Here is a 25,033-nt window from a genome sequence, read left to right on the forward strand (position 1 = left end):
CGCAACGTCACCGCCGCCAACGCGTCGCTTCCTGGGGCGGGGCCCCTCCGCCGCGGCGCCTACGGGGGCCGGGAGGAGCCACATTGCCCCTGCCGAGCGCCGCTTCCGGGGCCGCTCCTGCCCGCCAGCGGGAAGCCGGCACCGGCCGCGCCGCTGAGCCCTGGAGCTCCCGGTGATGGGATCATGTCCCCGCCGCCAGCGCCGCAGGACTTAAAGCCCAAAGGCCGCGGTCCCTGCGGTTCCAGCCCCTTGCTCCCTCGGCGGGAGCCCTCCACACCGCTGCTCGCTGAGGGTGCAGGAGCCGAGGCCCAGAGGGGTTAAACATCGCCCAGCAGGGCGCGGGTGCGCACAGCCCCTTCCCGGGGCGCTTCGACGGGGCGGGCGGGCTCCCGAGCCGAGCGTGGGCCCCAGGGACAGCGCAGCCACCGCAGACCGCCGCAGGAAAGCGAAAGGGAGGTGGAAGCGACCGAGCAAAGGTCACGTACGCGAAGGCAACGAGACAGCTGCTGCTGACCTTTAAAACCAACCCAAGCGGGCTGCAGGGTGAGGCAGGTGAGGGGACACCTGTCAAGCTGGAGGGAGGTCTGGAGGCTACTTCATCGAGGTAGAGTCAAAAGACTTCTCTACATCATTAATACGCCCCTAAGCCCCCACGCTTTAGGTAATGGCGACTCCCAAAAGCTTTGCCATGAGCCTTTTGCACTTCGCCCACTGACACGGAAGAGAAGAGAGGAGGATTTCAAGACTTTAGGAGCAGAGGAATAAATCTGGCAAGGCAGATAGGAAAAAGCAGCAGCAGAGAAACTGAGTTCATGCACAAATGAGAGTACACAGGAGATAGCACATGGTAAACTTCATTTGAACTTGTTTACAAAACTGACAAAAAAATAACCACCTTGTAAACTTAGTCACATTTGTCTTTGCTCACAGAATGGGTTATACTCGCATGCTGAAATAAAGATTGTCAAGCCTCCTTTCCCCCTGGGTGACATCCAAGTGAGTTACCTTTACAGCAGAAACAAACTTTGTATGAACAGAGTTTAAAACCTGTGTTGAGTGAATTTCTTTTGGAGTTTTGTCACACCCCCCCCCCAGGTAAGGGGCTGGCTCCCAGCCCTGCTGCTCCTTCAAGCAAGGCGAGCACCAGCGTGGTCAGTTTGTGACCCACAGCTGGGTGTGATCGACTCTGGGCATCACCACACCGAGCATGGTCCACAGGGGCTGTCGATTGCATCAGAAATGTAAGCAGTAGACAAAAAAATGGGTCCATAATGCAACACTTTGCCATTGCCTGAAATCTGCCCTCTACCCAAAGGCCTCAGAAGGCCACAGACCATTCAGGGGAAGCAGGAGAAGGAGCAGGGAGAGGTCAGATGCACAGTATTTTTTACATGAACAAACCCCAAGCACATTCCAATGAGCAGTTTTTCAGCCCTCCACCACTCAGATCTACCTTTCTGAGCTGTGAGACAGTAAACCACACTGCTCAACTTCATCAGCTGCAGCAGGACAAAATGGAATTAAACTGAAAAGATACTTGGCAACATTTTTTGGTAACCACTGTTTCTGGTTTCATCCTCAGATTTCGTCAGCAGAAGCAAATTGACATCAGTGAAGAACTGGAGACACATTTCAACAGCAGCCAGCTCACAAAAACCAGATGTGAACAGGAATGACTTAAACCAAACCAGTTGTATTCCAGGGAATGAGCCAACTCAACATATATGTGGTGAGGAACAGCCTCACCTAAGAGCTTGCCTCTGCTCTTGAAGGCAGGAGAACTCCCACCAAGGCTCCTCAACGTAGAAGTAAAATCCAGCACAAATGAGTTAACAGAGTTAACATCACTAAGCCTAGAAATGTTTTTGGTATTGTGTCCCCTCCTCCCTTCCCCTGGACAGGAGAGCCCAGTGCTGGGGACTGCAGACAACAACCAGTCCCAAACCTTAAAGCAGTTACAGTTAATAGAAACCCTTTGCTTTCTGTGCTGAGCCAGGCTGCCTTAGAAAGCATCTGAACAATTAGGAATAGTATCTTACAAAGTTACTGAGGGAAGGAAAAGATAAACCAGGATCTTTTTTGGACTCTGAGGTACGTGAACAGCAATTGGGTTGTATCAGTCTCCAGACTCTGGAATGCCACCAGAGTTAAACAGTCAAAACCGAATCCAACCTGTGTGAACCACCAACGCACTTGGAAGACATCTTGGGCATCCCCAAGAGCCAGCTGCCTGCTGGGCCAGCTGGGCTCTGGTTCCCCCACGCCGCTCTGACGGGGTCAGGAATCCCTCAGCTGATCTGAACTAAGCCAAAAACCTTTGAGACAACTGAGATCTGGATAAAGAATTCACAAACTGGTTTGTGCAAATTTTTTTTTGTTTTTATTTCCACATTTATATCACAATGTGTCCACTTAATGGACCAAATAGCAAAGTTGCTCCCTTCTGCATCCCAAGAACACAGAAGTCTAGGTACTGTACATTCACTAAGGCTCTTTGTTTTTGCAAGTTGCGTTTATGATGGATATCCATAAGGCAAACAATATCTAAAGGAATGGTAACAAGTATACTTCCAGCATACAAACAGGCTTCCTTTTTCCCTCTCACAGTACAGTTACAAACTTGTAGCACCCTCGTTACATTTAGATTCTAGAAAAGGTGATTTTTTTTTTTTCTTGCCTTTTTTTTGTGTGTGTGTGGTTTTTGGGGTTGGGTTTTTTTTTGTTTGGTTGGTTTTGGTCTGTTTTTTTTTCCTTTTTTTTTTCTCTTGTGTTTTGTTGTTTGTTTGTTTTTTTTTTCCTAGAAGTTTGCAGGAAGGGAAAAGGAGGAAAAATATTTGGCTGGTGGTGGTGGGATCAAAAACAAAAATATATATATTGTTAAACATCTAGTTTTTGCAGCATTTCTCAGAGACTGGATTTAAACTGAAACCAGACTAGAAGATGTGGATGCCTATGGAATGCTGAGCTGAAGCCAGCTGCCCGGCCTGCAGCGCAACACCTGCCGGTTCAAACCCAATCTCCGCACCCCCCTGACTCGAAACCAAACGCAATCATGTCCAGAGATGTGACACAAATAAACCTACAGTTTTTGCACGTTGTCTCTCCCAGTATCTTCACTGCCAAATAAAAACTCAAATCAAGTCAAATAAATAGATGCATATTTTGTTAAGATAACTTCCACAATTTTCTCTGTACCTGCCTGTAATCAGATTCCGGCATTCAGAAAGTGCTGGAAATCCTCTTCGCTTCTTGGGGACTAACACTTTTTAGGAGCTGGCTCGCTACAGAGTTTTGAACTCAATTTATCAACCTTCGTATGCCTTCCTTTGCAATTGTTAGTAAACTGGTAGCAGCATTTCACAAAAGGAGAATTGAAAGGACAGAGCTGTAAGGAACCAGCTCCCTCACACCCTCTGCTCATTGGGCCAGTGTGTCCAGGACAGGAGGCTGTTTTCTCCAGCGTTAAGGGGCGTGGTGTCTGCCCTCTCTGCTAACTGCGGGTGTAAAAGCGTCTTAGCACAACTGTACTCAGTCTAGGCAGACGTAAGGCAGGATGTTCAATCTACCATCATCCCCGTGTGGATCTAAGGATATGCACTGTGTCCAATCATACCAGTTACCCTGTGTGTCATAACAACCGTTCACACCTGGCCAGTTATGTTCACGTATCCTGTCAAGGTCATCGCTCGTGACCTCTCTTGTGACCCCAGGCAAGTCTGTAGGTTTGCTGTTAGGAGCTAGAACGTGAGTCTTTCTAGCCTCTTTTCTAGTGCTTTCCTCCTGCTTTAAATATTCAGACATGAAGTAGTGAGCTCCTGGAGTCTGTACCCCTGATGAGGACAGCAAGCTACTCTGTCTGTTTAAATATGACTGAATGATTTCATTTCTGGATAACTCTTTCCAGTTCGTTTGTTCAAAGGGGCTTTGCAGGCTGGGTTTTTGCTCCTGCTTTTCTGTTTCTGTCCTGTGCTGTTCATTAAGTGCAGGGATTTCTACCTGCAAAGGATCTTTCTGTGTTAAAGGTTTTATCTGTCCTGTCATGTGATCAAAAGTGAGTTTTCTTTCTTTTAACCTCACCGGTTTCACACCCCCTTCTGTCACATGCCCATCCAAGTTGACTGTATAGTCTCTGGGTCGGTACCTTTTCTTCTTTTTACTATCAGAACCTGAAGCAGCATCATCACTGTCCATTTTTGAAGCGTCCTGTGAAAAGCTCATGTGTGGTACAAGAGATTCCCCGGGATGGGTGCTGGTTTTGCAGCCGGGAGATGTGTGCTGTTGAAGTGTCCCTGCTGTGTGCCTGTGCTGACTTTCAGAAGGTACCTGCTGCTCCTGCCAGTGCTGAGATACTTCAGGTACTGATTGCTGAGAGAACTCCAGTCTCTTTGCTGGCATTGGAGGCGTCGATGGCTGCATCAAGGATGGTGGCGGCGATGGCACCTGTGCAGTATCTGAGAACTGAGACCTTTGAGATGGACTGGGCATGGAATCCTTTGGTGAGTACGTGGTGTGCTGCCGAGCAAAAGCATCGTGCCTGACGTTCCTGGGGCTGAAGGAGGAACAGCGAGGACTCTTGGGTTGGTGCGGGCCCGGGCTCTCTTCCAATTTATCATGCTGCTGAAGCACTGCAGTCTTTAATAAGGAGGAAGTGCTTGAAGGTTTTACGAGTCCTGGAGAACTGGTGTGAGGTTTGACAGCATTTACGGGGATCTTACTGTGTTTATCGTTTTCGCTGAGCTCTGTCCTGCTGCTCTCGGGCCCTGTGTGTAGGTTTACATCTACAGGACTGGGGAAATTTTCAGGACTACCTCCAATTCCATTTGTTGGAGGGGGTGAAGAGTTTTGTAATACTTCATGACTAGCTTTGGAGATCTTTGGGGGAAGAGGGCCCTGATGCCCATCCCTGTGGTCGCCTTTCTTTTTCCGATTCCCCAGTTTCTCTGGTTTGGGAGAGTTTAGTTTCTGGATGTCGTTCCTGCTTTTCAGTTCACTGATGGGCTTCGAGCCAGCCACAGCAGGCAGCTGTGCCTCTGGCTTGCAGTTGTGAGCGCCACCGTTGGCCGAGCCGGGCGGGTTGGGCAGCCCCCTTGGCACAGGGTCATTCTGGGTTACAGGTTCTATCAACTTCTGCCAGTTCCGCAGCAGCTTCTTGGCACGCTTGGCGAGCTCTTCGTTGGATGTCTTCTTCCTCACCTCATTGATCAGCCTCCCAAGTCTCGTTTCCTGTAAGGAAAGAGAAGTCATTTTACAAACAGGTGTCACTGCAAACAAAACCTCGAGGCACATTTCTGCTTTGTAATGCTTGCCCTGGGAAACACCCAGAGAAGAATCACTGAAGCTTCAGGTGTGGAATTAATCTCTTCGGACAGCATTAGTCCTCCTGGTCCTGTGCTCTGACACACAACACGAAACCTACTGCACGTTTTGAGTCATCCTGTCTTTATTCCCTGGGTAAAGCACCAGAACTGTGAAAAAATAATCAGAAAGGAATTCTTTTAATCAGCAAGAATCTTAAATAGAACGGCACAAGCTCAGATTCGAGAGGAAATGCAAGGACCAAAGCAGAAAAGGTACACCAGGAAAGTGTAAGATCTGCAGAAAGAAGCATAAGAAAAAAACCCTCCAGAAACTTTGTCAGTCACAGCAGCACACTGACAAAAATCTGTCCCACAACCCTGCCTAGCCAGGGTGTGCCTGTTATACCTTCCTCCACCTCTCTCCCCTCTCTTTACTCTTCAGTATCTTGAAGGGGCACAAAAGACTGATTAAAAGAAGCATTCCTAGGGTGTCCCAAAGTAGTTCCACAAGCAGAAGGAAGTGTTTGACTGCTCCTGAAGCATATTTGAAAACAAAGAATTGGTCCACAAGTTAGAGTACCTCGAGTAAAGCACCTCAAAGGAAAACACAGACCAGGCTATGAGGGAAATAGGTGACAGGTTGTGATCTGTATGTTGAACAACAGCTGGAGTTAGAATTAAGTAGCACTTCAGGGCCAGAAGTAGCAATCACTTCAAAATACAGATTGGAAAAATACGAATCCTACCTTAGCCATAAACCACTTTTTTGGGGCTGTTTCTGAGAGCACCCCAATGAGACTGCACTGGACACACCTCACCATGAGACCAGGACCTGAAACTTGCTTAACTGAGTTTAAGATTAATCTTACAGACACAGAGGAACTATACCTTTACTTTGGATTGCTTGGCCACCAAACACCTAGAAGAGTGACCAGTGCTTCAGCCAGCAGAGTGGCACTGATAAATGCCACAGAATTAATCAGTAGCAAGTGATGATTAATTTAGTGCCCCACGCAAACAGGAACTGTGTTGCATGGAATGCTGATCTGAATCCAGAAAGAATCACTGTGCCTGCAGTGAGATGGCAGCACCAGCAGCACCAGAGGGACAAAAGAATATCTTAACTGTGAATTCTTTGCAATCAATCTATTGTTTCAAGAAAAGCTCTGATGGAAATCAGACAGGCAGAGAAAAGTCCTTTTATACAGAGAGAAATCAAAGAACGTTTAGAGGGTGACATACCTCAAGTGCCTCTTTGGTAATGGGGTATTTCTCCAGACTGGAGATCACTTCCAGCACTGCCACCATGTTATGGATCTGCAACAAGGAAAACAAAGTCACTTTACATTTGATCTACAGGTCTTAGTTGTCAAATGCAATTCAAGACCTTCCACTTTATAATTGCTGGAAGCACTAATCCCAAAACTGCCACCACACTGTCTGGCTTTAAAGAGGTGATTGTTCAAAGAACAGGGACAAGGACACTTCACTGACCTAGTTGGAAACTGCAGGAACTGCAGCAGACATTCTACTGTAAAACTAGAAGTGTTAGCAATAAGACCAGCAGGACTTGCTAGCAGAGTTCTGAGACCCCTCCCCAGGGTATCAGTTACTGTCCTACAACCAAACTAGAAATGCAAGGTCAAATAGACAAAAAAAAAAAAAGCCAGAGAACAATACAAAGTCTGCATTTATTTCCTTAGGTTCTACTTCAGGTTGACACAAGTCACCGTTCTACAGCTTTGGCCAAAGAACCGACGGTCCTACCGCTGCGCATCAGAGCCCAAGCACGCAGCAGGCAGCTCCTCCAAGTTGAAGAGCGGCGGAAGCAAAAGCTGTGCCCAGTAGGTGTCCTCAGCCCATCGCTGGACCAGGCAGAGTTATGGCCACAGCTCCTCCACCATCCTCCTCTAGGACTGCACTTCCTCACGGTGCAAGGTGCCGAGGAGTGGCTGCAGAAACCCTGCCCCAGGTTTGCCGAGCGGCTTCAGCGCTCCCGCACGCACAAGGGCCGCGCAGAGGCAGGCGCCACACTCTGGGATGAGAAGCACAATTCCCGTTGGTCTAATGACTCCCGGGAGGGATTCCTAACCAGAGGGATCCGTGTTTCCATTACCTGGTGTTACCAGCACCCAAACCAGGAATTTAATTCCCCTTGGTACGTAGATTTAAACGATAAGCAAAGGAAAACTTGAATCACAGTCTCATTTATTGCTTAACTACAGTTGTGACTCAGCTGGACGTGAACTCCATCTGAAAGAAAGTGTTGCAGCAAGGAGCTCTGCAGAGATCCTACATCATCCTAAAGTCTTCTCAGAAGCACCAGGAGGTAGTCCTGCCCTACCCACCACACTCTGCTGCAGGATTCACGTTAGAGACACTCCACGTTGGTAAGAAGTTGCTTTTGCAGGCAATTCTATCCTTTTGTTAAGATGCAGCAGGAGAGAAGTCTCTTCCTTCCAGAAAACCCTGTGCACTTAAAATGTTTCTTCCACCACCTCCAGACTGCTTAAGATTGGATCAAGCTGCCAGCAATGACAAACTTTGCCCAGGTCTTTTATTTACTTCTATCAACCTTGTTTTCTTTTAGTTCTTACTATGTCACTCCAGTGCACTGATTTTCTCTGTTGGACTCATCACACTTTCGTAGTGCCTCAGAGAGGTGATTTAGCACCACAATTTAAGTGACAACACCAGGGTTTTTATTTCAGTTTCTAGAGCCAGAGCACTCAACAGCTAATGCTCAATTATGGGAGTTCCCAGACAGACATTTTTAGACTTGCAAAGTGTAATACTCCCCTTCCCCACCTGTACTTTAGCCTCTGAGTTAGCAGGGTGCAACGAGGCTCTGCCTATGGCACACACCAGTAATTGGTACAATTATTTCTGGAGTTACTGGTAATCCCCAAACATTTGCTACTTAAATGACAAACTGACAGCAGAAAAAGATCATCAGCCTGTCAGAAGATGGTGATAGTGATACCCACACAGATACAGAAAGGTGAAACTGGTCAGGGAATTTCCAGTCACAGGTTTGCCTTTGTCCAATACACCCAAATGCACACAGATGGATGCCCCTGAATGCTTGATCGCCTACCAGGGACTGGACTGCACCAGGACTGATGAACTGCTACTTCTCTCCCTGCTTGGAGGGACACATGGTGCCAATTAGAGACAGTGAAAGCTGCCTGACACCACCAAGTCTGTGCCAATCACACAACTTCTGGTAAAACACAAAACAACCCTTTCAGTCTTCACACATTTGTAAGCCATTGCAAACCTCTGCTGCACTGGGACAGCCGCTGCTGGGAGCACCAAGGCTCCTGCTCCACATCAGCTGCAAGAAGCTCCTCTTGTTTTGTTTCCTTTCTTTTTGTCCTGCAGGGAATCATGGCTCTTATAAAACAAAGTAAAATGTGCAGGGAAGCTTAACAACTCCACTCCTTCCCAGGAGTTCTGTGGAGCCTCCTTGGAATGCTTCACTCAAACTGCTATGAATAGAAACTTATGACAAAATTTATATCCACCTATTCCAAAATGAGATTTCTTGTGGTATAGTTAAGCACTATGATGAAAACAAGATGACCTCCCTGTGATGGTTTGGGTGTTACCTGCTCCCCCACAATTTAGGTATCACCCAGACCAGACTCAGCCAGCTCTGGAAATATGAATGAAGCTTATATTTACAGCTGGCACAACATACAAGCAGATATTTACAGTACATACAGTTACAGACAGAAATATACAAGGTAAAAGGTAATACAGAAACACAACTCCCCTCCCAGAAACCTGAGTCCCCAGGAGGGGCTCTCAACTGCCCCTTCACCTTCCCCCTGCCCCTCTCAACCTTACCCCAGTCCCAAGGAAGAATGGAGGTTCATCCAGGGGGGTTAGGAAGCAAAGTGGATTAGAAAAGAAATGGAGGGTGAGGTTAGAGATGCAGCTCAGCCAGCAGCCCAAGTGAGAGTTATCTGTGGGTTTATTTCTTGTTGCTATACATCTCAGCAAGCCTAAGAGTGAAGAAGACATCACCATCGCTTTCCTTTCACAGCCTGTAATCTAGTTCTTCTCACCAAAACATTCTAGCTAGCTCCAAACGAGCACACTCCCCAACACACCTTAAATGTCTTTAACTCCTATTTCACTAGCAGCCTCACATCAGTATCTTTACCTTAAACTATCCTTTAGTTGTTTAAGAAGATTAACATATTGTCACATAACTGACATGAGACTGAAGCTACAAAACCTTCCTGGACATCATCCTACTTAGAGCAGCACCAGAAATGGGAATTTATCAACACAAGCTGCTATTAAAAACACTTACTGGCCACAGGGCAGATAGGCAATGAGGCAGAGGGGAACACAGGAGTTTGGCAGCTCTTGCTCTCTTTAGACACAGCTTAAGAGCACAATTGCCTAAGTCTGCACCTCAGGAACTTGCATATCAGTTTCTGTTTGCCTTTGTCTACTAAGACTGCAACCTGCTACTATCACCCCAAAAGAAGAACTTATGAAGCAACCCCAGGAGCTCAGAGAAAACAGCTAAGAGCAATCCCTATGGAAGCTCTCTCATGCTGTCCCCCTGTTGTGGAGCCTGGCTGGCATGCAGACTAATTCACTCGAAAGTTTAGTGGAGAACATCTGCTTTGAGTCATCTGTGATAATCCTTCCCAGGCAACCCTAAGGACAGTCACAGAAAACAAATCTTATTTATTTCATGTAAGCCTCCTTAAGGCATTGGGCCACGCTCTGGAGCTCACAACTACTATCACAGACCTTTCCCAAGTTAAGCACTAAATGTTTTTGCTATTGTCTTGGACAAAAATGTGGGTTTCTGAACTCTCTGGAAAGGATCAAGCAGCTTAATTTCCTTTTCTGATTACCACCTTAATGCTACTTTAGCTTTTATAAATCAAGAACAATTCAGTAACTGATTTATTTCAGGGTGTTTAAAAGGACAAGAAGTGGGTTTAAGAGGTTTAATGTCCAGCTATTCCCCACCTCCTTCCTCTGTTGATTTGATAACAGCATCCACACATGAGCTGGGATCACCATTTCCATGCTCTGGGGGTAAGGAAAGCCTAGGGGCACTGGATACTTTCAGGCTTGGACCCTCCAAATCACAACTTCACTGCACAATAACCTGAAACGTGGAGTAAGAAATGCTCTTCACAGGAGGCTTCATTTAAATATGGCAGTCTGGTGTTTATTTAGCACCTCATATGGGCTGCAGCAGGTATCAGACACCAGCAGTATACAGCAGCAGCAGCCAGCTGCTAGAATGTCATTTTTTCAAAGAGATGAAACATACAAAAGTTTAGAATTCAAGTTACAACCTGCTGATATTTAGTTCAGTTCCCCTGCAGCCAATCTATTAACAGCTTCCCCCTAGCCCAATGTGTGCCACGATGTTGTCTCAGGACTGGGTTCATGAGATACTGCTCTCAGAAAGGACAGATCAAGATGACCACGTGCTGCTTTGTTCATCACCATTGAAGACAGATGAACGTCAGTTTGCAGAGTTCAAGTATTCACTGCTACCAAAAAAGAAAGACAATCTGAAAGGTGGAAGTGACTTCTAATTGTATTTAATAAAGCCAATCTTTAAACATGAAGGAAACAATGATTCATCTGAAAGTCATTCACAGAGTATCTTCTACAGCAGAGAAATTAATCTGGAGCCTGCATTTGAAAGCTGATCAGGGAATTGCTGCAAAACAACAGGTAGAAGAAATGCTCCTTGATTGCCAAGAGCAGCCAGAGAGGTGGCTGGGCAGAGCAGGTGCTGATCCTTACCTCTGGATTTAAAGCTGCTGGGTCAGACTTAAGTCAAAACAAAGTGTATTTCAACTGTACTTAGGCTTTATCGAATGGTGAAGTACCAGCATCCAGACACCCCCCCACGTACACCTGACACAGCCAGGCTCCTCACACAAAAGCAAGGTCAGGTTCCAGCAGAACATCTCACTGTGAAGAAATCGGCAGATCTGAAATACTCAGTGAGAGACAGCACTTCACCCTCTGCCACCTTCTGGCAGCAGGTACACGCAGAGAAGAGGTGCAGAGAGACTACAGCAGCGGAGAGAACGAGAGGAGTTCGCCAGCAGGGGAAACAGTTTGTGCTGGCAGGTACAGCCCCAGACACAAATGAAGCAGTTGGTGAGCGCCATCAACATGCAGCTCTTCCCTACACCGTCCACTCCAACAGAGAGTCTCACCCTGGCAGAGGCCCTTGACTCATCAGGGCAAGGCAGAGGAAGCCCTCCAATGAAAGGAGTATCCTTTGGTGAAGTCAGTTAGGAAGATAAGAGGTAGTAAACCAGATCATGGAGACAAGATACACAGCTGCTTGTGTTCTGGGTGAAGGAAGTCTCCCTGCTCTACAGGAAAGGGTCTTTAAGGCGACGAGAAGAGTCAACAGCATAGCACTTTCCTCCACTCAGATTTATTAACCAGTAATTGGAAGACATTCTTACAGCAGAGTGAATAATTGTCTGGCAGCCTCAACAGTCACTAAGCATTTTGTGCAATACTCTAACTGTACCCACAGTGCCTCCCTCTCACTGTACATGAAACAGAAGATTCACTGCAACATGATGCTCCACGCTTTTTCCATCTCACCCCCACAGCCCCCTCAAAAGAAGAAAATTCAAGCCAGCAGAGCACAAAGTTGGGCCAAACCCTTCTGGGGAAGCAGCTGAAGCAAAGGTGAGTTACATGAAATGTGACTGCACTGGCAAGATGTGTGGCAGAAATTCAAGATAACATGACAGAGCAAAAGGAGTGGGTACTGTGGACCAGAGGGCCAGGGAGTCACTCTCCCATCAAGGTGGAAGAGCCTCAGCAGCATACACCACAGCATGCTGCAAACAAGCTAATTTTAGTCTTGTTTTTCACTCAGCTGATAAGTAATGGCATAGGACTCAAATCCTGCTGGAATTACATGGTCACCCCCAGTCACCACGGTTCAGGAAGAATGTATACAAAGAAGAGCAGCAGTAAGAGGTTTGGAAAACATGCTTAACCAGTACAAAAAGTGTAAGTCCTCAGTTCACATAGCACTGAACAAAAGAGACAGAAGAGACAGACAAACCTCACACAAAAGCTTGTTTCAAGCTATTAGTCATAATGAAGAAAAGGATGATGGACTCCTTCATGGCCTCATCTGCAACAAGACAAATACTGACAGCCCTTTAGGCATGACCAGAGAGTTACCAATGCACTCCAATAAGCCCTCCAGTAGTTTCTTTGGCCACTATAGAGGCTGAAGAACAGATTAGACAAGTTTTGAAGCAGTTGCTTTATACAAGTGATGCTACTTCAGTGAAGGTGATGGCTCCACATAGCTTCTTGAAGCCCTCTTCCGATCAGTACCTGGGGAACAGATACTGAGCAGCAAGGAGCATTGAACATTGAAGCATCTGTTTGTATCCAGGCTGAAGCAGGAATTCTAAACCATGTCTTCTTAAAGATGACAGAGAGGCAATTATGAAGCAGGCAGCATTACAAAGGGCTTGCAAAATCCAGCACCTCCAAACTGGCTGCCCCTCTGGCCCCTGCAGCCTCACTAGCTCAGTGACCACGACTGCAGGAGAGATGCCCAAAGCCAGCCCAGCCTTCACAGGCAGCTCATCACCACTCGGGCTCTGTAGTCACTTCATCTCACTATTTCTACCACCTCACGCTTACCCCTTAACATCCTGAGCACATTTCTAACACAGCATGACCCTGCCAAAATGAAGCATAAGCAGCCAAAAATTGAAAGGTTCATCCGATGCCTTCTGGTGTGAGCACCCCAAACTGCAGCCACACGTTGAACATTTAGAGGAGCAAGGTGGCATGTCTAGCCAGAGACTTGCCAGGTGCTGAGATACACAAGCACAGAGTATGAAACAGCACAACACATCCCCATGCCCTGTGCAATAACTGCAGGTTGTTTCAGCACAGCAAACCCCATGGAACACAAAACCTAAAACTCCAATCCCTGGGCTAGTCCTAAAGACATCTAACCACAAGAGAGCTTTACTGTGCACATGCTCAGTTCTCCTCCTCTTCCACCTGTACAGAGCCTTTACCCAGGTGAATTGTGGTAGTTACTATTTATTATAAGCCAGGACTTTAAGTCTGAAATTACTGCTTAAAAAAATTGAGACCCATAAAATGAGTTTGTTGTGCAAAGTCACAGAACACCTGATCCTGCCTTGACAAGAAATTTGTTGATTAGTCAGGCAGAGTAACAACACTTACAGAAAAATCAGCCTTAAAATGTGCCCCTTCTAATTTATCTTGGGGCTAAGGAAAGATTCACTCAGCCACAGGTGACTGCAGTTGTTTGGGGAAGAGAAAAGACAGTGGAGAGTTCATGCAGAGCAGGTGGGTCCCAGCACAGCAGCTTTCAGTTCTCCTGACCCCTGTTATTATCCACCTGCATCACAGCACCAGCACAGACCCAGCTGGGTTAGGAGTATGAACCTTTGAGGCGCTGCCGAAACAGAAACATTCTGCAATCACCTGCTTCATCTTAATGCACTCCAGAGAACTAGTGGAGATCTAAAATTATGCAAAACACATTTAAGAACTTGATGAAACAGCTTCTAAGGGTCAAGGGCTTCCTGACATTCTTGAATATGTTACCCACCACGTGGAATATCTGCTCAGAACTGTTTGCATCTGACTGTAATACAGAAAAGTGCTACTACTGTCATCACAACATCACCTTTCACTCTCTTCTTGAAAAGTAAAGCCAGCTTTCACTGCATTGGTGTACTTTTAACTGGAGCAGGCCCACCAGGGAAACTTCTTAGTCGGTTCTTTAAATGACAAAGGAGGTTAATCGAGAGCCTGTTGAATACATGGCGTCGTGGAATTGATGAATCCATCAAGAGTGAATCGCACTATGCTTGTGTGACTGCTCAGGAGAGCTGAAGAGGGGCAGACTTCTGCACAAAACCTGAGGAAAACACTCTTCCCAACGGGGAAAGCTGTAAATACAAAGTCTGGGAGAAGTCCCTGCACCCTCTGCACAGCAGTTCCTAGGAGAGCTCCCAGTGGCACACACCCCTAAAAGAGATCCCAACGGCACACACCCCTAAAAGAGCTCCCAGTGGCACATCCCCCTAAAAGTGCTCCCAGTGGCACATCCCCCTAAAAGAGCTCCCAGTGGCACATCCCCCTAAAAGTGCTCCCAGTGGCACATCCCCCTAAAAGTGCTCCCAATGGCACATCCCCCTAAAAGAGCTCCCAACGGCACATCCCCCTAAAAGAGCTCCCAATGGCACATCCCCCTAAAAGAGCTCCCAGTGGCACATCCCCCTAAAAGAGCTCCCAACGGCACATCCCCCTAAAAGAGCTCCCAGTGGCACATCCCCCTAAAAGAGCTCCCAACGGCACATCCCCCTAAAAGAGCTCCCAGTGGCACATCCCCCTAAAAGAGCTCCCAACGGCACATCCCCCTAAAAGAGCTCCCAACGGCACATCCCCCTAAAAGAGCTCCCAGTGGCACATCCCCCTAAAAGAGCTCCCAACGGCACATCCCCCTAAAAGAGCTCCCAACGGCACATCCCCCTAAAAGAGCTCCCAATGGCACATCCCCCTAAAAGTGCTCCCAACGGCACATCCCAAGGAATGCTGTTATGGATACGCAAAAAAAACCCTACAATCAACTTTCCCATTTCCTAGGGTTGCTGATCTCCAAATTCTAGATAAAACGCTGCTGCCAGTCACCTATTTCCACATCCCTGAGCAGGACCTCAGAGGCCAGATCCCGTCAGGAAAGGGATGGCTCCTCTCTGATCATCAGGCGAGAATGCTGGCCCATTCCACTCAGTGGCACAATCGTTAGCAGCTACTTGGAAACAAGAGTTTTCTCCCTTTGTCTAGAAGAACCCTCACATCTTTGCTTACAGGACATAAGCACAGCACCTTTCATCTCGGGGTTTATCCCTTGGAGGGCTAAGTTAAGACCAGCTCCACTCCAAAGCAAACTACCCAATGTGGCCTTAGGAGGATAAAAAAGAATCCAGTCTCTCATCTGCATTTTATTTCAACCCAGAACGCTGGAGAAGCTGCACCTGGTACCAGTTAATTCCTAGTGGCAGAAATCTTCACGATTTCCTTGCAAGAAAGCCCCAGTAGTGCTCAAGCCCCTTGGCAGCCTGTCTTTAAAATCCAGTGAAGAAAATACTAGACAAAGTCGAGACTGAGTAGCTTGTTTTGGCAGACTGGCACTCTTGCACACACGACAGCAGAGAGATGAGCTTTCACACTGCAGTCAGGCCCAGCCTGCTTATCCCATAAACACACAAGCTGCAGGCACCCTACCTTGGCAATAACATCTGAAGAGTAGAAGCATGGAACGGTAGAGTTGAAAAGGACATCAGGAGATCAGCTAGCCCAAAACCCCTGCTAATGCAGGGACGCCTAGATCAGGTTACCCAGAATCGCAGTGGCTGCTCTCTGGGCAGCTTGCTCCAGGGCTCCAGCATCCTCACACTAAGGAAGTTCCACCTTAGGTTCAACTGAAGCCCTCTGCTGCCCCTTGTCTTATCACTGGCCACTACTGAGAAGAGCCCAGCTCCATCCTCATGGCCTCCACCCTTTAGACAGAATCACAGAATGGTTTGGGTTGGAAGGAACCTCAAAGCTCATCCATTTCCAACCCCCTGCCATAGGCAGGGACACCTCCCACTAGAACAAGTTGCTCAAGGCCTCATCCAACCTGCCCTTGAACACCTCCAAGGGAGGTTGTAGAGCACAGAATGTGATCAAAGACCCACAACCTCCCTAGGCAACCTGTGCCAGTGTCTCACCACCCTCACTGGAAAGAAGTTCTTCCTGACATCTAGTCTAAATCTCCCCTCTTCCAGTTCAAAGCCATTACTCCTCATCCTGTCATTACGAGACCTTGTAAACAGCCTGTCCACAGCCTTCCTGTAGGCCCTCCTCAGACACTGGAAGGCCACTCCAAGGTCTCCTCGAAGCCTTCTCTTCTCCAGATGTTTATATGCATCACCTCCTGTGTCTTCTTTTCCATCTCTCCATGCCATTCAAGAATGGACTGCTGACAAGCTGTAATTATTGAGGCATACATGTTTCTGGAACCTTCAGGATGGTAACTCAGAGAGACCTAAAAATTTCACATTCCTTCCCATGGAATTAACTTACCCAGCACAAGGAGTGTGACCTGCTGACTGTGCTACCCAGCTCCAGAAGCTCTGCTCTGACAGCTCGAGTTACAGAAACCCAGTGCTGGTTGTAGAAGTGCTGCGAGGCTGTGGCTGTTCAGGGGAGGCAAGCTGCACTTCTGCATCAGTGCTCTGGGCAAAGCCCATGCTGCCCTACCTCTGAGTGCTACACTTCTTTAAATAATCAATTTACACCTGCAGTGTAACCATGATCCTCTGCAAGGTGATTCTGCACGAGAACAGTATGCAAGAAGGCATAAAAATCCAAAAGCTCTGGCTGTCACTTAGACAAACCTTCCACCTCTGCACAGACACCTTTACAGCACCAAGTTTCAAAACAGACCCAGCTGAGCATGTTGCTGAACACCAGAGACAGACTCAGACACAGGATTCCTCTCCTCCCCCGCTGCTATGTTAGAAAACCACTCTGATCAGTAAAACAGAACTAATCACATCTTACTTCCAGTGGTTCCTCCATAGACATTTCCACCACGGGGCACACTGAAAATTGTATTCTTGGATACTAACAATCCCACTCAAGCACACACCACTGCCCTGTGAAAGCCGTGCCCCAGAAAACACTGACATGCTGTGAAGTTCAGCAGATTGTGCCTCAAATTAAAGCAATTTGCTGGCTTTCAGATATTGTTCTAAACACTGAAAGCACGAATCACCTGCAGGAAGAATAATTTAGCTGTTAAAAGACTGAATAAACAAACCTACACCTACATTAAACCGAATGTGATGCACTTACCTTTACCTTCAGCATTTCTCTCTAAAGACCAAGTGGGTTAAGTGAGGCCACACCACATCACGGAGTGTAGAAAGCCCATCTGAAGTTATCACCAAGCTCCAAATGGTCGAGACAAGATAGCAGCAACATGTTATCAGCCAAAACAGACCGAAGGGTTATTTATTATACTGTCACTAGTTTGAACTCCAAATCCAATACATCAGAGTAACGATGCGTTAAAGGAAGAGCTGCTTCATTAACACCGAATTTCTGCAGCAGGCAGAACTGATTCCTCCTTTCCTGAAACTTTTGTGGTTCCTGAAATAAAACAAACTCCCTTCTCGACCTTAACAGCTCCTCGAAGAAGCTGGAAAAGGATGCCCTTTCTCAGCTTGTTCTAAAACCACTTTGATGAGCAGCCAAAGGTAGCAGACTGACAGCGTTGTTGTGTCATCCAGCCACAGCAAAAATCCTGAAGAGAGGCAACAGCACATCCCTTACGCACGCCTAAGCTGGGCTCACCCTCGACTTACTGCACAAACTCCTCGTGAGTGACACACTGGAGCTTCTCTCCTAGGCCCAGACTCATGAAACAGGCTAAGCTGAAAGGCTTTGCATTTTCCACAAGACAGACTGGGTTTCTCCCAGCTTGGGAAAGTTTGTTTCGGCAATGCTCTCCTGCAAGGATGCACATCTTACACCAGCTCTCTTTTCCACGCTGGCGCTCACAGTGACCATCAGAGGTTATTCCTGACAGAACTAACCACAAAACTTTGCTTCTTCCATCAAGTAAATGGCTTCATGATGACATCAAGAAAAATGTGTGAGATGGTTTATTTCCCTCACAGCACTTCCTCCCACTGGCACTCCAAGTGTCCGTTCCCCACCAGAAGTTCACACTGCAGCCTGTGCAGACAGCTTCTTGCTGCAAAGTTTTATCACTTGGATTTAAAAAGCCTGATCTCCTTTAACAACCTGACAGGCAGAGGGATGTCTGGCTGGAGGGTGCTGCTCTACCGCAGCTTGAGCTTGTACCACTTAGGGCTGTCACTACCCCACTGTCACCTTTCCTCACCATACACTGCTCTGTGCCCAAACTGCCACCTCCCCAAGCCCATGAGGAGCCAGGATACAGCAAGAGGCACCAGAAGAGCCCCTTTCAGGTAAGGTTTGTCCAGGTTTGCTAGGAATGTGCAGCTTCAGGTGGGGAAGTGGATGGGGATCACAGCAACAATCCTGTCAGGTGTGGCTCCCTTGGCAGTTTCAGCTGGTGCAAATTTAAGCCAAGTCAATTCAACTTTTGACTGACTGCAACATGAGCCACAGCCTTTGATGAAAGGTGATTTACTCTTAGAGCTGCAGAACTAGTGAGGAGCATCCTCCTGGCTATCCATGAAGTGTCCCAGCATTTACCTAGGAAGACATTACTGCATCACCACAAGCACAGGAGCAATTCCAGACATCCCTGAACCACATAGGTGACAGTGAGAATAATATCTCCACAAACAAACCTCAACCATAAGGCCTCCACTCTCAAAGCACACAGCCCCTTCCTACAGGGTCCCAGACCAGACTTGCCAAGGCAGCAAGGAAACACAAGGAAGCCAATAAACACCACTCCACTTCTTACCTTCTGTATTTAAACAGTTTACCACCCAATTCTGGTGTCACACCCATTCGTGGAGCTCCAGAAGTTTTATCAGGTAATCAAGCTACATGGAAAACTACTTGGGGAAAAAAGGTAACACATTGGCTTTAAACCCTGATCAATTGCCCACGGTCCCCCCAGTGACCCTGCAAACTGCTGCAGCAGCAGACAAAATGGGTGTGTGGCAGGAACAAGAGGTGGTCTTAGTGAAGTTGTCCCTGCTGCCCAAACGAGCGCTCAGATTACAGCTAAGAGCAAACGACTTCTGCTGCCATCACCACCACAACCTGCCCAAGGAACTAACATCAGAAAGGTACTTTGGCATTTCCCTTGCTCTGACCCCTGAACCCGAACTCCAGCTACTTCTGTTTGCTCAGAATTGTCTGAGCAGCCTCAACCTCTGTAAAGGTCTTGCTCCTGCAGATGGGTACTGCGCATATGGAAAGTTTGCCAGCTCCTCTCACAGAGGAACAGGCCCAGGACTAACCAGACAAGGGCTAACTCAGACTGGTAAAACTCAATACTCACATAAGCACCATAGATGCTGTTGGAACATACTCACACCAAGTGCAAAAAGCTATTTTACAGGGAGGTGGATAGCAAAACTGCCAAGCAAGGCCAAGAAACCAACCACATCAGCCCTCTAACCCGGTGGCTGCAAGCACATCCCGAGCTCTCCAGGGCAGAGCACCAGAAGCAGCAGCCACCCTATTTAAGGGTGTCTGGACTTATGAGGAACCTGAGTGCAATGCAACTTCGTGCAACAGGCTCAAACCTTGGAAGCCAAGGCTGACCCAGCAATGACACTTCAGACCCCACGCACCAGGAAATGCCAGGACCACCTGCATGCTTCACCACACACCTGAAACAATACTGCTTAGACCAAGACAAGCTACAACAAAGAAAAAGGTGAGAGGTACAACAGGTTCCTGTCCTTGCACACAGCAGCCTCCTCAAAACTGCTAAGCTTATTAATGCCTCACAGAAAAGGATCAAGCTGAAGCAAAAGCCATGCCTAGTCTGCTTTCGCCCACACGGAACAGCTCCCTGCAACCAGGGAAGTCGCCAAGACCCTCCTGAAGTGAATCACCACTGCTGTCCTCTACTCTCTACCTTTCTCTTCCTACAGCAGCGTCTCACACCTTCGTGCTCGTTTCACACCCAGCTCTCAGAAGCACACTTATCACTGCTGATCCAGGCTTTTGTGTCTGGGACTTTGGTAAAGCAATCTGTACAGAAACCAGCCACGGAAGTACCTTCAGCTGCAGCTCAGGCATTAACTGGTGGATCACCCCAAGCCAACACACTGCTTACTAACACAGGGGCCAACTTATCATTACTAATTCAGACCAGGGACCTCTTCAGAAGGGCTGAGCAGCAAGGCCAGACTGCAGGAATGGCAGCCTGACTTACAATCAACCTCAAGTACACCGTGAGCATGCTACAGGTTGTTGCTCCAACCAAAGTGGGGTTTGCACTGCGGAGAGGCATTAATGGCAAACAATTAAATTACTGCCTAATATTTACAATAGGGGACAGACTGCTGCATATTCAGGAGGAGAAACCATTTAATTGCAAGCACAACTCTTCCTGGCCAGTTAGAAACACCAGGCTTTCCCACAGAGCAAACCCCAACAGGCCTCAGTGTTCCTGGCAGCAGGTAATAAATTCCCCAAGGAGCACAGAGCAGAAGCTAACGAGGCAAAGGTGTTCTGCTGGGTGGAAGAGGAGGTTTCTCAGCACACTGAATCCAAAGGGAAAAGCACCATTTTCCCAGAACCAAGGAATATCTCCTCTGTAAGAACTGACACAACTGCTGAAGTTATTTTTTTGGCACTTTACTGACTGTTCTACAGGATTCTTCCAAGAAAAGGATTTTCCTGCAACAAACTTGTATCACCCATCCTTTTGGGGGATGCCACTGATCTCCTACTTCCCCCTTCAGCGCAAGTCTTGGTATGTCCTCCCTAACACACAAGCTTTGGAGGGAAGTTGATATTGATAGTTAGTGCTAAAGTCCTGCAGCAGATGTAGCTTGGCCATATGTAAAAGGAATAAACTAAGACATAATACCAGACATCCCAGAGGGCTCCCAAGATGAGGCAACTGTTTTAAAATAGCTTATTTCTTATAGGTCTCCTTTGAAATAGAGGTCAGAATTTACACAGGTAACCAAAGTGTGGGAAACCAAGTTATAAATACACTCTGCAGCAGCAGCGACTGGGGAAGGCTCAGGCACTGAGTGTCTACAATTCATGCATCTCTCTGGAGCCAGCAGCTCAAACAAAGATGAACAGTCAGCACAGAATAGGACTTCTCACAGCAGGTTCTCAAAGCTCAGGGACAAGATTATTTTGACCTGTTCAACTTAAGGCAGGTAGGGAAACATTGTTTCGTTTAAGGCAGGAGCTCAGAGTTAATGGGGATTTGTAGGTCCCACAAAGCCCCTTACAGCCACACCACAATGAGTACACACAGCTTGTGCCAGAGAATGTATCAGTGAGGCTTACACTCACGGCACCCTACAGCAAGGTGATACACAGAATCACATCATTCTCCTCAGCCTCGCCAAACTGGACTGCACACACGGAGCATCAGTGCAGTTTCCAGCCTCTCCAGAACCACACGTCTACACACACTGACAACTGTACTGAACAGCCAGACTGAAATCCAGGCCTCAAAGCTTGTCTGTCTTGGTCACAAGGAAGTCCACCGCAATAATGAATACTTTCACGTTTTAGATGCAACCACTTCCTTCAGAAGAAGATTCTAAAAGCCAGAAGAAAGCAGCCAGAGTTTTCTGAGAGCAGCCACAAGCACAGCAGCTTGTAAATGACTTTGTGCTGCAGGAAACCATCGCAACAGTTGATGTGCTTAGAGTGCTGCCCAAGTGATTCACTTTGGAATCTGCTTTTAAGCACATCTAAGGTGTAGTTTTTTTCTTCTCTTTGTGGAAGTGTCATGACAGGTAGTGTTATGATTGTTTGCCAAGCAGGCTGTGTGTTTTGGACAAAAGTTTCCATGACCTCTGTGGGCACAACTGTCCACTACACCACTTCTGCTTTCCTTCCAAGAAAAGGTTCAGATGGAAGCCAGCCTCTGCCTGCAGGTGTTTTTGAACAATGAACTGATCATTGTGCCACCAGTTATTGCCCCAGACAAGTATCAAGTATGGGACTACTGACCTGTGGGAAGCTCAGCAGAGCTCTGACCTCCCTTTGCAGGCAGCTGCCTGATCATTTCTGGTCTCCCGGTCACAACCCCACTGCGAGCAGGTTCACAACGTAATGTAGCTTTAACATGCAGAGAAAGGGAGAAGTGTCCATCAAGAAACACATTTCCTGGCTGCTTAATTCAGCACAGCCACAGCATTTTAGAAAGCAACACCAGAATGAGGGTAACTATTGCTGCTGACAGTTCTGAAGTCAAAAGACATCACAGGTCTGTTAAGAGCTTCATTAAAGTAGGCTAACACTTGGTCTAACCCAAAGTGAAAAATCTGAAGCCACAAAGAGAGAACTCAGAGCAAAGAGAATCCACGAAGCACACTGACATTTCAGCAGGAGGCACATTAAAGTACTGCAAACTCAAACAACTTGGGCATTAAAAGCTCACAGTTACCACTGTAACTCCTTACTGTTACCCAAATGTGTAATATCACAGCTGATGACAAACACACATCACAGAGGATTACTGAAGAAGTTACAAGGTCAAGGTGATTTTTCCTTCACCTCTCATGTCACACACGTGCCACTCCAGAATGTTTCCACATGGCAGTAATTCTATTACCTACTTTAAGACTTCCTTAGAGGTCCATTAGAAAAAGTCACTTGTTCAGACAGAAGCAGGTACAACTTTAATAGAATCAAAACACCACTTCGCACTGCCAGCCTCCTGGAGTCACACACACACAAATGTGTTCAGCCTGAGGAGCCCACAGCTGTCCCACAAACTGCAGATGGCCCAGACAAACCCACCTTTGCATCCTGCTGTGGTGACTGTTGGGCTAAGATTGAAAAAAGCTGACAGACTGCAGGCTCTGCAGTCCTCTCACAGTAATAAACACCTAAGCAGAAAACTTCTTTAACGTGCCAAAAAAAAACCCCAAGCTTAAAAGGAGTAAATGGTGCTTCAGATAAGTGCAACTTCCACATTAAGGTGAAATATATGCCGACTTCTGTGCTTACACTGCATCCCAGAGACAGCAGATAAGCTCATTAGCGCGCTGCAGGGAAGAGTAACAGCAAAGACCGAGTGTGCTCGCTGTTGGAGCAGCCCCAGAGCCCCAAGGCCACGGCCGAAGCCCTCCCGGCGTCTCCGGAATCCGAAGTACCTACCCCACGGCCGGGCTGGAGGCGGCCACAGGGGCCGAGGAACAGGTGGGCGCCCCGGAAGGTCCCAGCGAGCCGCAGCGGAGCCCGACCCAGAGCCCCCTGCAGGCCGCGCCCGAGCCGCGGCCTGGCGTCGGGAGGCCGCCGGGCCGCACGCCGCATGGCCGGGCAGCGCCGGCCGGGACCCGGGGGTGTCGTGCGGCGGCGGGAGGCGGTGCGGCGAGGAGGCGGACGCAGTCCCCTGGCAAGAAGGGCGAAGCCTCCGATGCCACCGCCGGGGCGGCCCCACGGACCCAACTCAGGGGAGCAGGCAGCCAAGCACCGTTGGCAGCAAGACCCCGGGCGGGCAGAACACTGAAGCTTCCCTACTACTGCCCACGGCAGAGGCTTCCGGTGCCTGAGACGGAGCCCGGCCGCAGCTGTGGTCCCGGCGGGAGGCGAGACGGCGGCGGACGCGCGGTCGCGGCGGCCACTCCGACAGGGGCAGAAGACGGCGGGGGAAGTGTCCCGGGCGGGTGGCTGGTTACGGGGGGGTGCCGCCGCGGCGGCCCGCGGCCAGCGTCCCCGCGCTACCGGTACGGGAGCCTCGGGGCCCGGCGGGTCGTACTCACGTTGCTCTGCGGGTCGATGGCCTGCAGCAGCCGGTCCCTGATCTGCTGCGGGGAGGGGGCCGGAGCCGCTGTCATTGCCTGGGCGAAGCGGGGCGGCTGCGGCCGGGGCGGGCGGGCGGCGGGGCCAGGCCGGGCCGGGGCGGCGGCTCCTCACTCGCCGGCGGCGGCCTCCTGTGGGAGCCGGAGTCGCATGTTCGCTCCCCGCGAGGCGGGGACGGCGGCGCTCGGAACGGGGCGCGTTGGAAACCAGGACGGCGCCACCGGGCCGGGCCCGACCGTTCCGCTCGGGGCCAAACTCAACTGTGGGTAGGAGCCAGCCCCGCGCAGGGCACCCTGGGACACGCCCGACGCCGTAACGAGCGGCGCGCCCCTGACGTCACGCCGCACCGTGACGCCACGGCACACGCACCGGCGGCTGGGGGCGCCTGCGCACTGGGCTCGGCGGGGCCGCGCCGGCGCGGGAGGGGCGCGGCGGCTGCCGCTGCGCTGCGGGGGGAGAGCGGCGGCGGAGCGCCTGTGGCGGGAGCGGGAGTGGGAGTGGGACTCTGCGGCCCCGCCGAGCGCCAGTTCTCCGAGCGCTCCGGCTGTCCCCGGTCACCAGCGCTGCTGCGGGGCAGCCGGGGCGAGCGGAGGTCCCGGACGGCTGGTGGGACCGAGCTTCGTGGGTAGAGAGGAGGCGAGAGTATAAGTGTCGGAAGTAAACCATCGCCACTGAGGTTACCGCGAACGTAAGGCAGTGGTGCCTGGGCTCAGGCTCGCAGAAGGTGTCGGGGTCCTTTTAAGGGGTACCGGGGGTGCAAAGCCCCGTTTGTTGTGCGACAGAACGGCCACCGCCGGAGGCCCGAGCGGCAGGACCTCTCCTCAGTGTTTCGATGCAGACAAATTTCCGCCGTTAGCTGCGAAGGGCTAACCTGACACAACCTGAACAAATGGCTCTTTATACAGACGTACTTACCTTGTCACATTCCTTATCCCCTTGCTTCAGAGGAAACCACAAGTCAAATACCAGGCGGGCTCTGAGGAGCTTAGAGTACCAAAATGAACTCGGTACAAAAGCAGATGTATGCATCAAGGCAAAAAGCTTCCTACACCACCCTGGGCAGCAAGCAGCCCAGTGCTTAAACCTCCCAAAGCCTTTAAGAATAGCTCAAAACGAACCGTTTTCAAAGTACCTTCTAAGCAGCTTAATCACAGCTTTCACTCTTGGGAGCAATTGTAATCTGGAGGTGT

The 25,033-nt window shown here is 49.0% G+C and overlaps 1 protein-coding gene and 1 long non-coding RNA gene across 3 annotated transcripts; one reads left to right on the plus strand and one right to left on the minus strand.

The window, feature by feature from the left end:
- Window positions 1–46: 46 nt before the first annotated feature.
- Window positions 47–2,796, plus strand: LOC135192072 (uncharacterized). Its single transcript, XR_010308902.1, has 2 exons — window positions 47–552; window positions 1,583–2,796. It is a non-coding gene; the product is annotated as an uncharacterized LOC135192072 (long non-coding RNA).
- On the minus strand, window positions 2,358–24,139 carry MED26 (mediator complex subunit 26). 2 transcript variants are annotated; one of them, XM_064174906.1, is made up of 3 exons: window positions 23,804–24,139; window positions 6,540–6,614; window positions 2,358–5,223 (listed from the first exon to the last, which is right to left on the minus strand). In XM_064174906.1, exons 1-3 carry the CDS (start codon window positions 23,876–23,878, stop codon window positions 3,529–3,531), a joined length of 1,845 nt encoding a protein of 614 aa, XP_064030976.1. In that variant the 5' UTR covers window positions 23,879–24,139; the 3' UTR covers window positions 2,358–3,528. The 2 variants fall into 2 exon arrangements, with proteins under 2 accessions (XP_064030976.1, XP_064030977.1); XM_064174907.1 differs by lacking the exon at window positions 23,804–24,139 and adding an exon at window positions 16,200–16,217.
- Window positions 24,140–25,033: the final 894 nt, after the last annotated feature.

The sequence above is a fragment of the Pogoniulus pusillus genome, chromosome 41 (genome assembly GCF_015220805.1).
Source record: "Pogoniulus pusillus isolate bPogPus1 chromosome 41, bPogPus1.pri, whole genome shotgun sequence".
Lineage (NCBI taxonomy): Eukaryota > Metazoa > Chordata > Aves > Piciformes > Lybiidae > Pogoniulus > Pogoniulus pusillus.

Bases quoted from the DNA above. Each gene is read 5' to 3' on its own strand.
- MED26 (XM_064174906.1), bottom strand. From the start codon at position 23,878: ATGACAGCGGCTCCGGCCCCCTCCCCGCAGCAGATCAGGGACCGGCTG. The intron at 6,615-23,803 runs GTGAGTACGACC...TCCTTGTTGCAG, and splicing joins CCATCGACCCGCAGAGCAAC to ATCCATAACATGGTGGCAGT. The intron at 5,224-6,539 runs GTATGTCACCCT...CTTTCCTTACAG, and splicing joins TTACCAAAGAGGCACTTGAG to GAAACGAGACTTGGGAGGCT.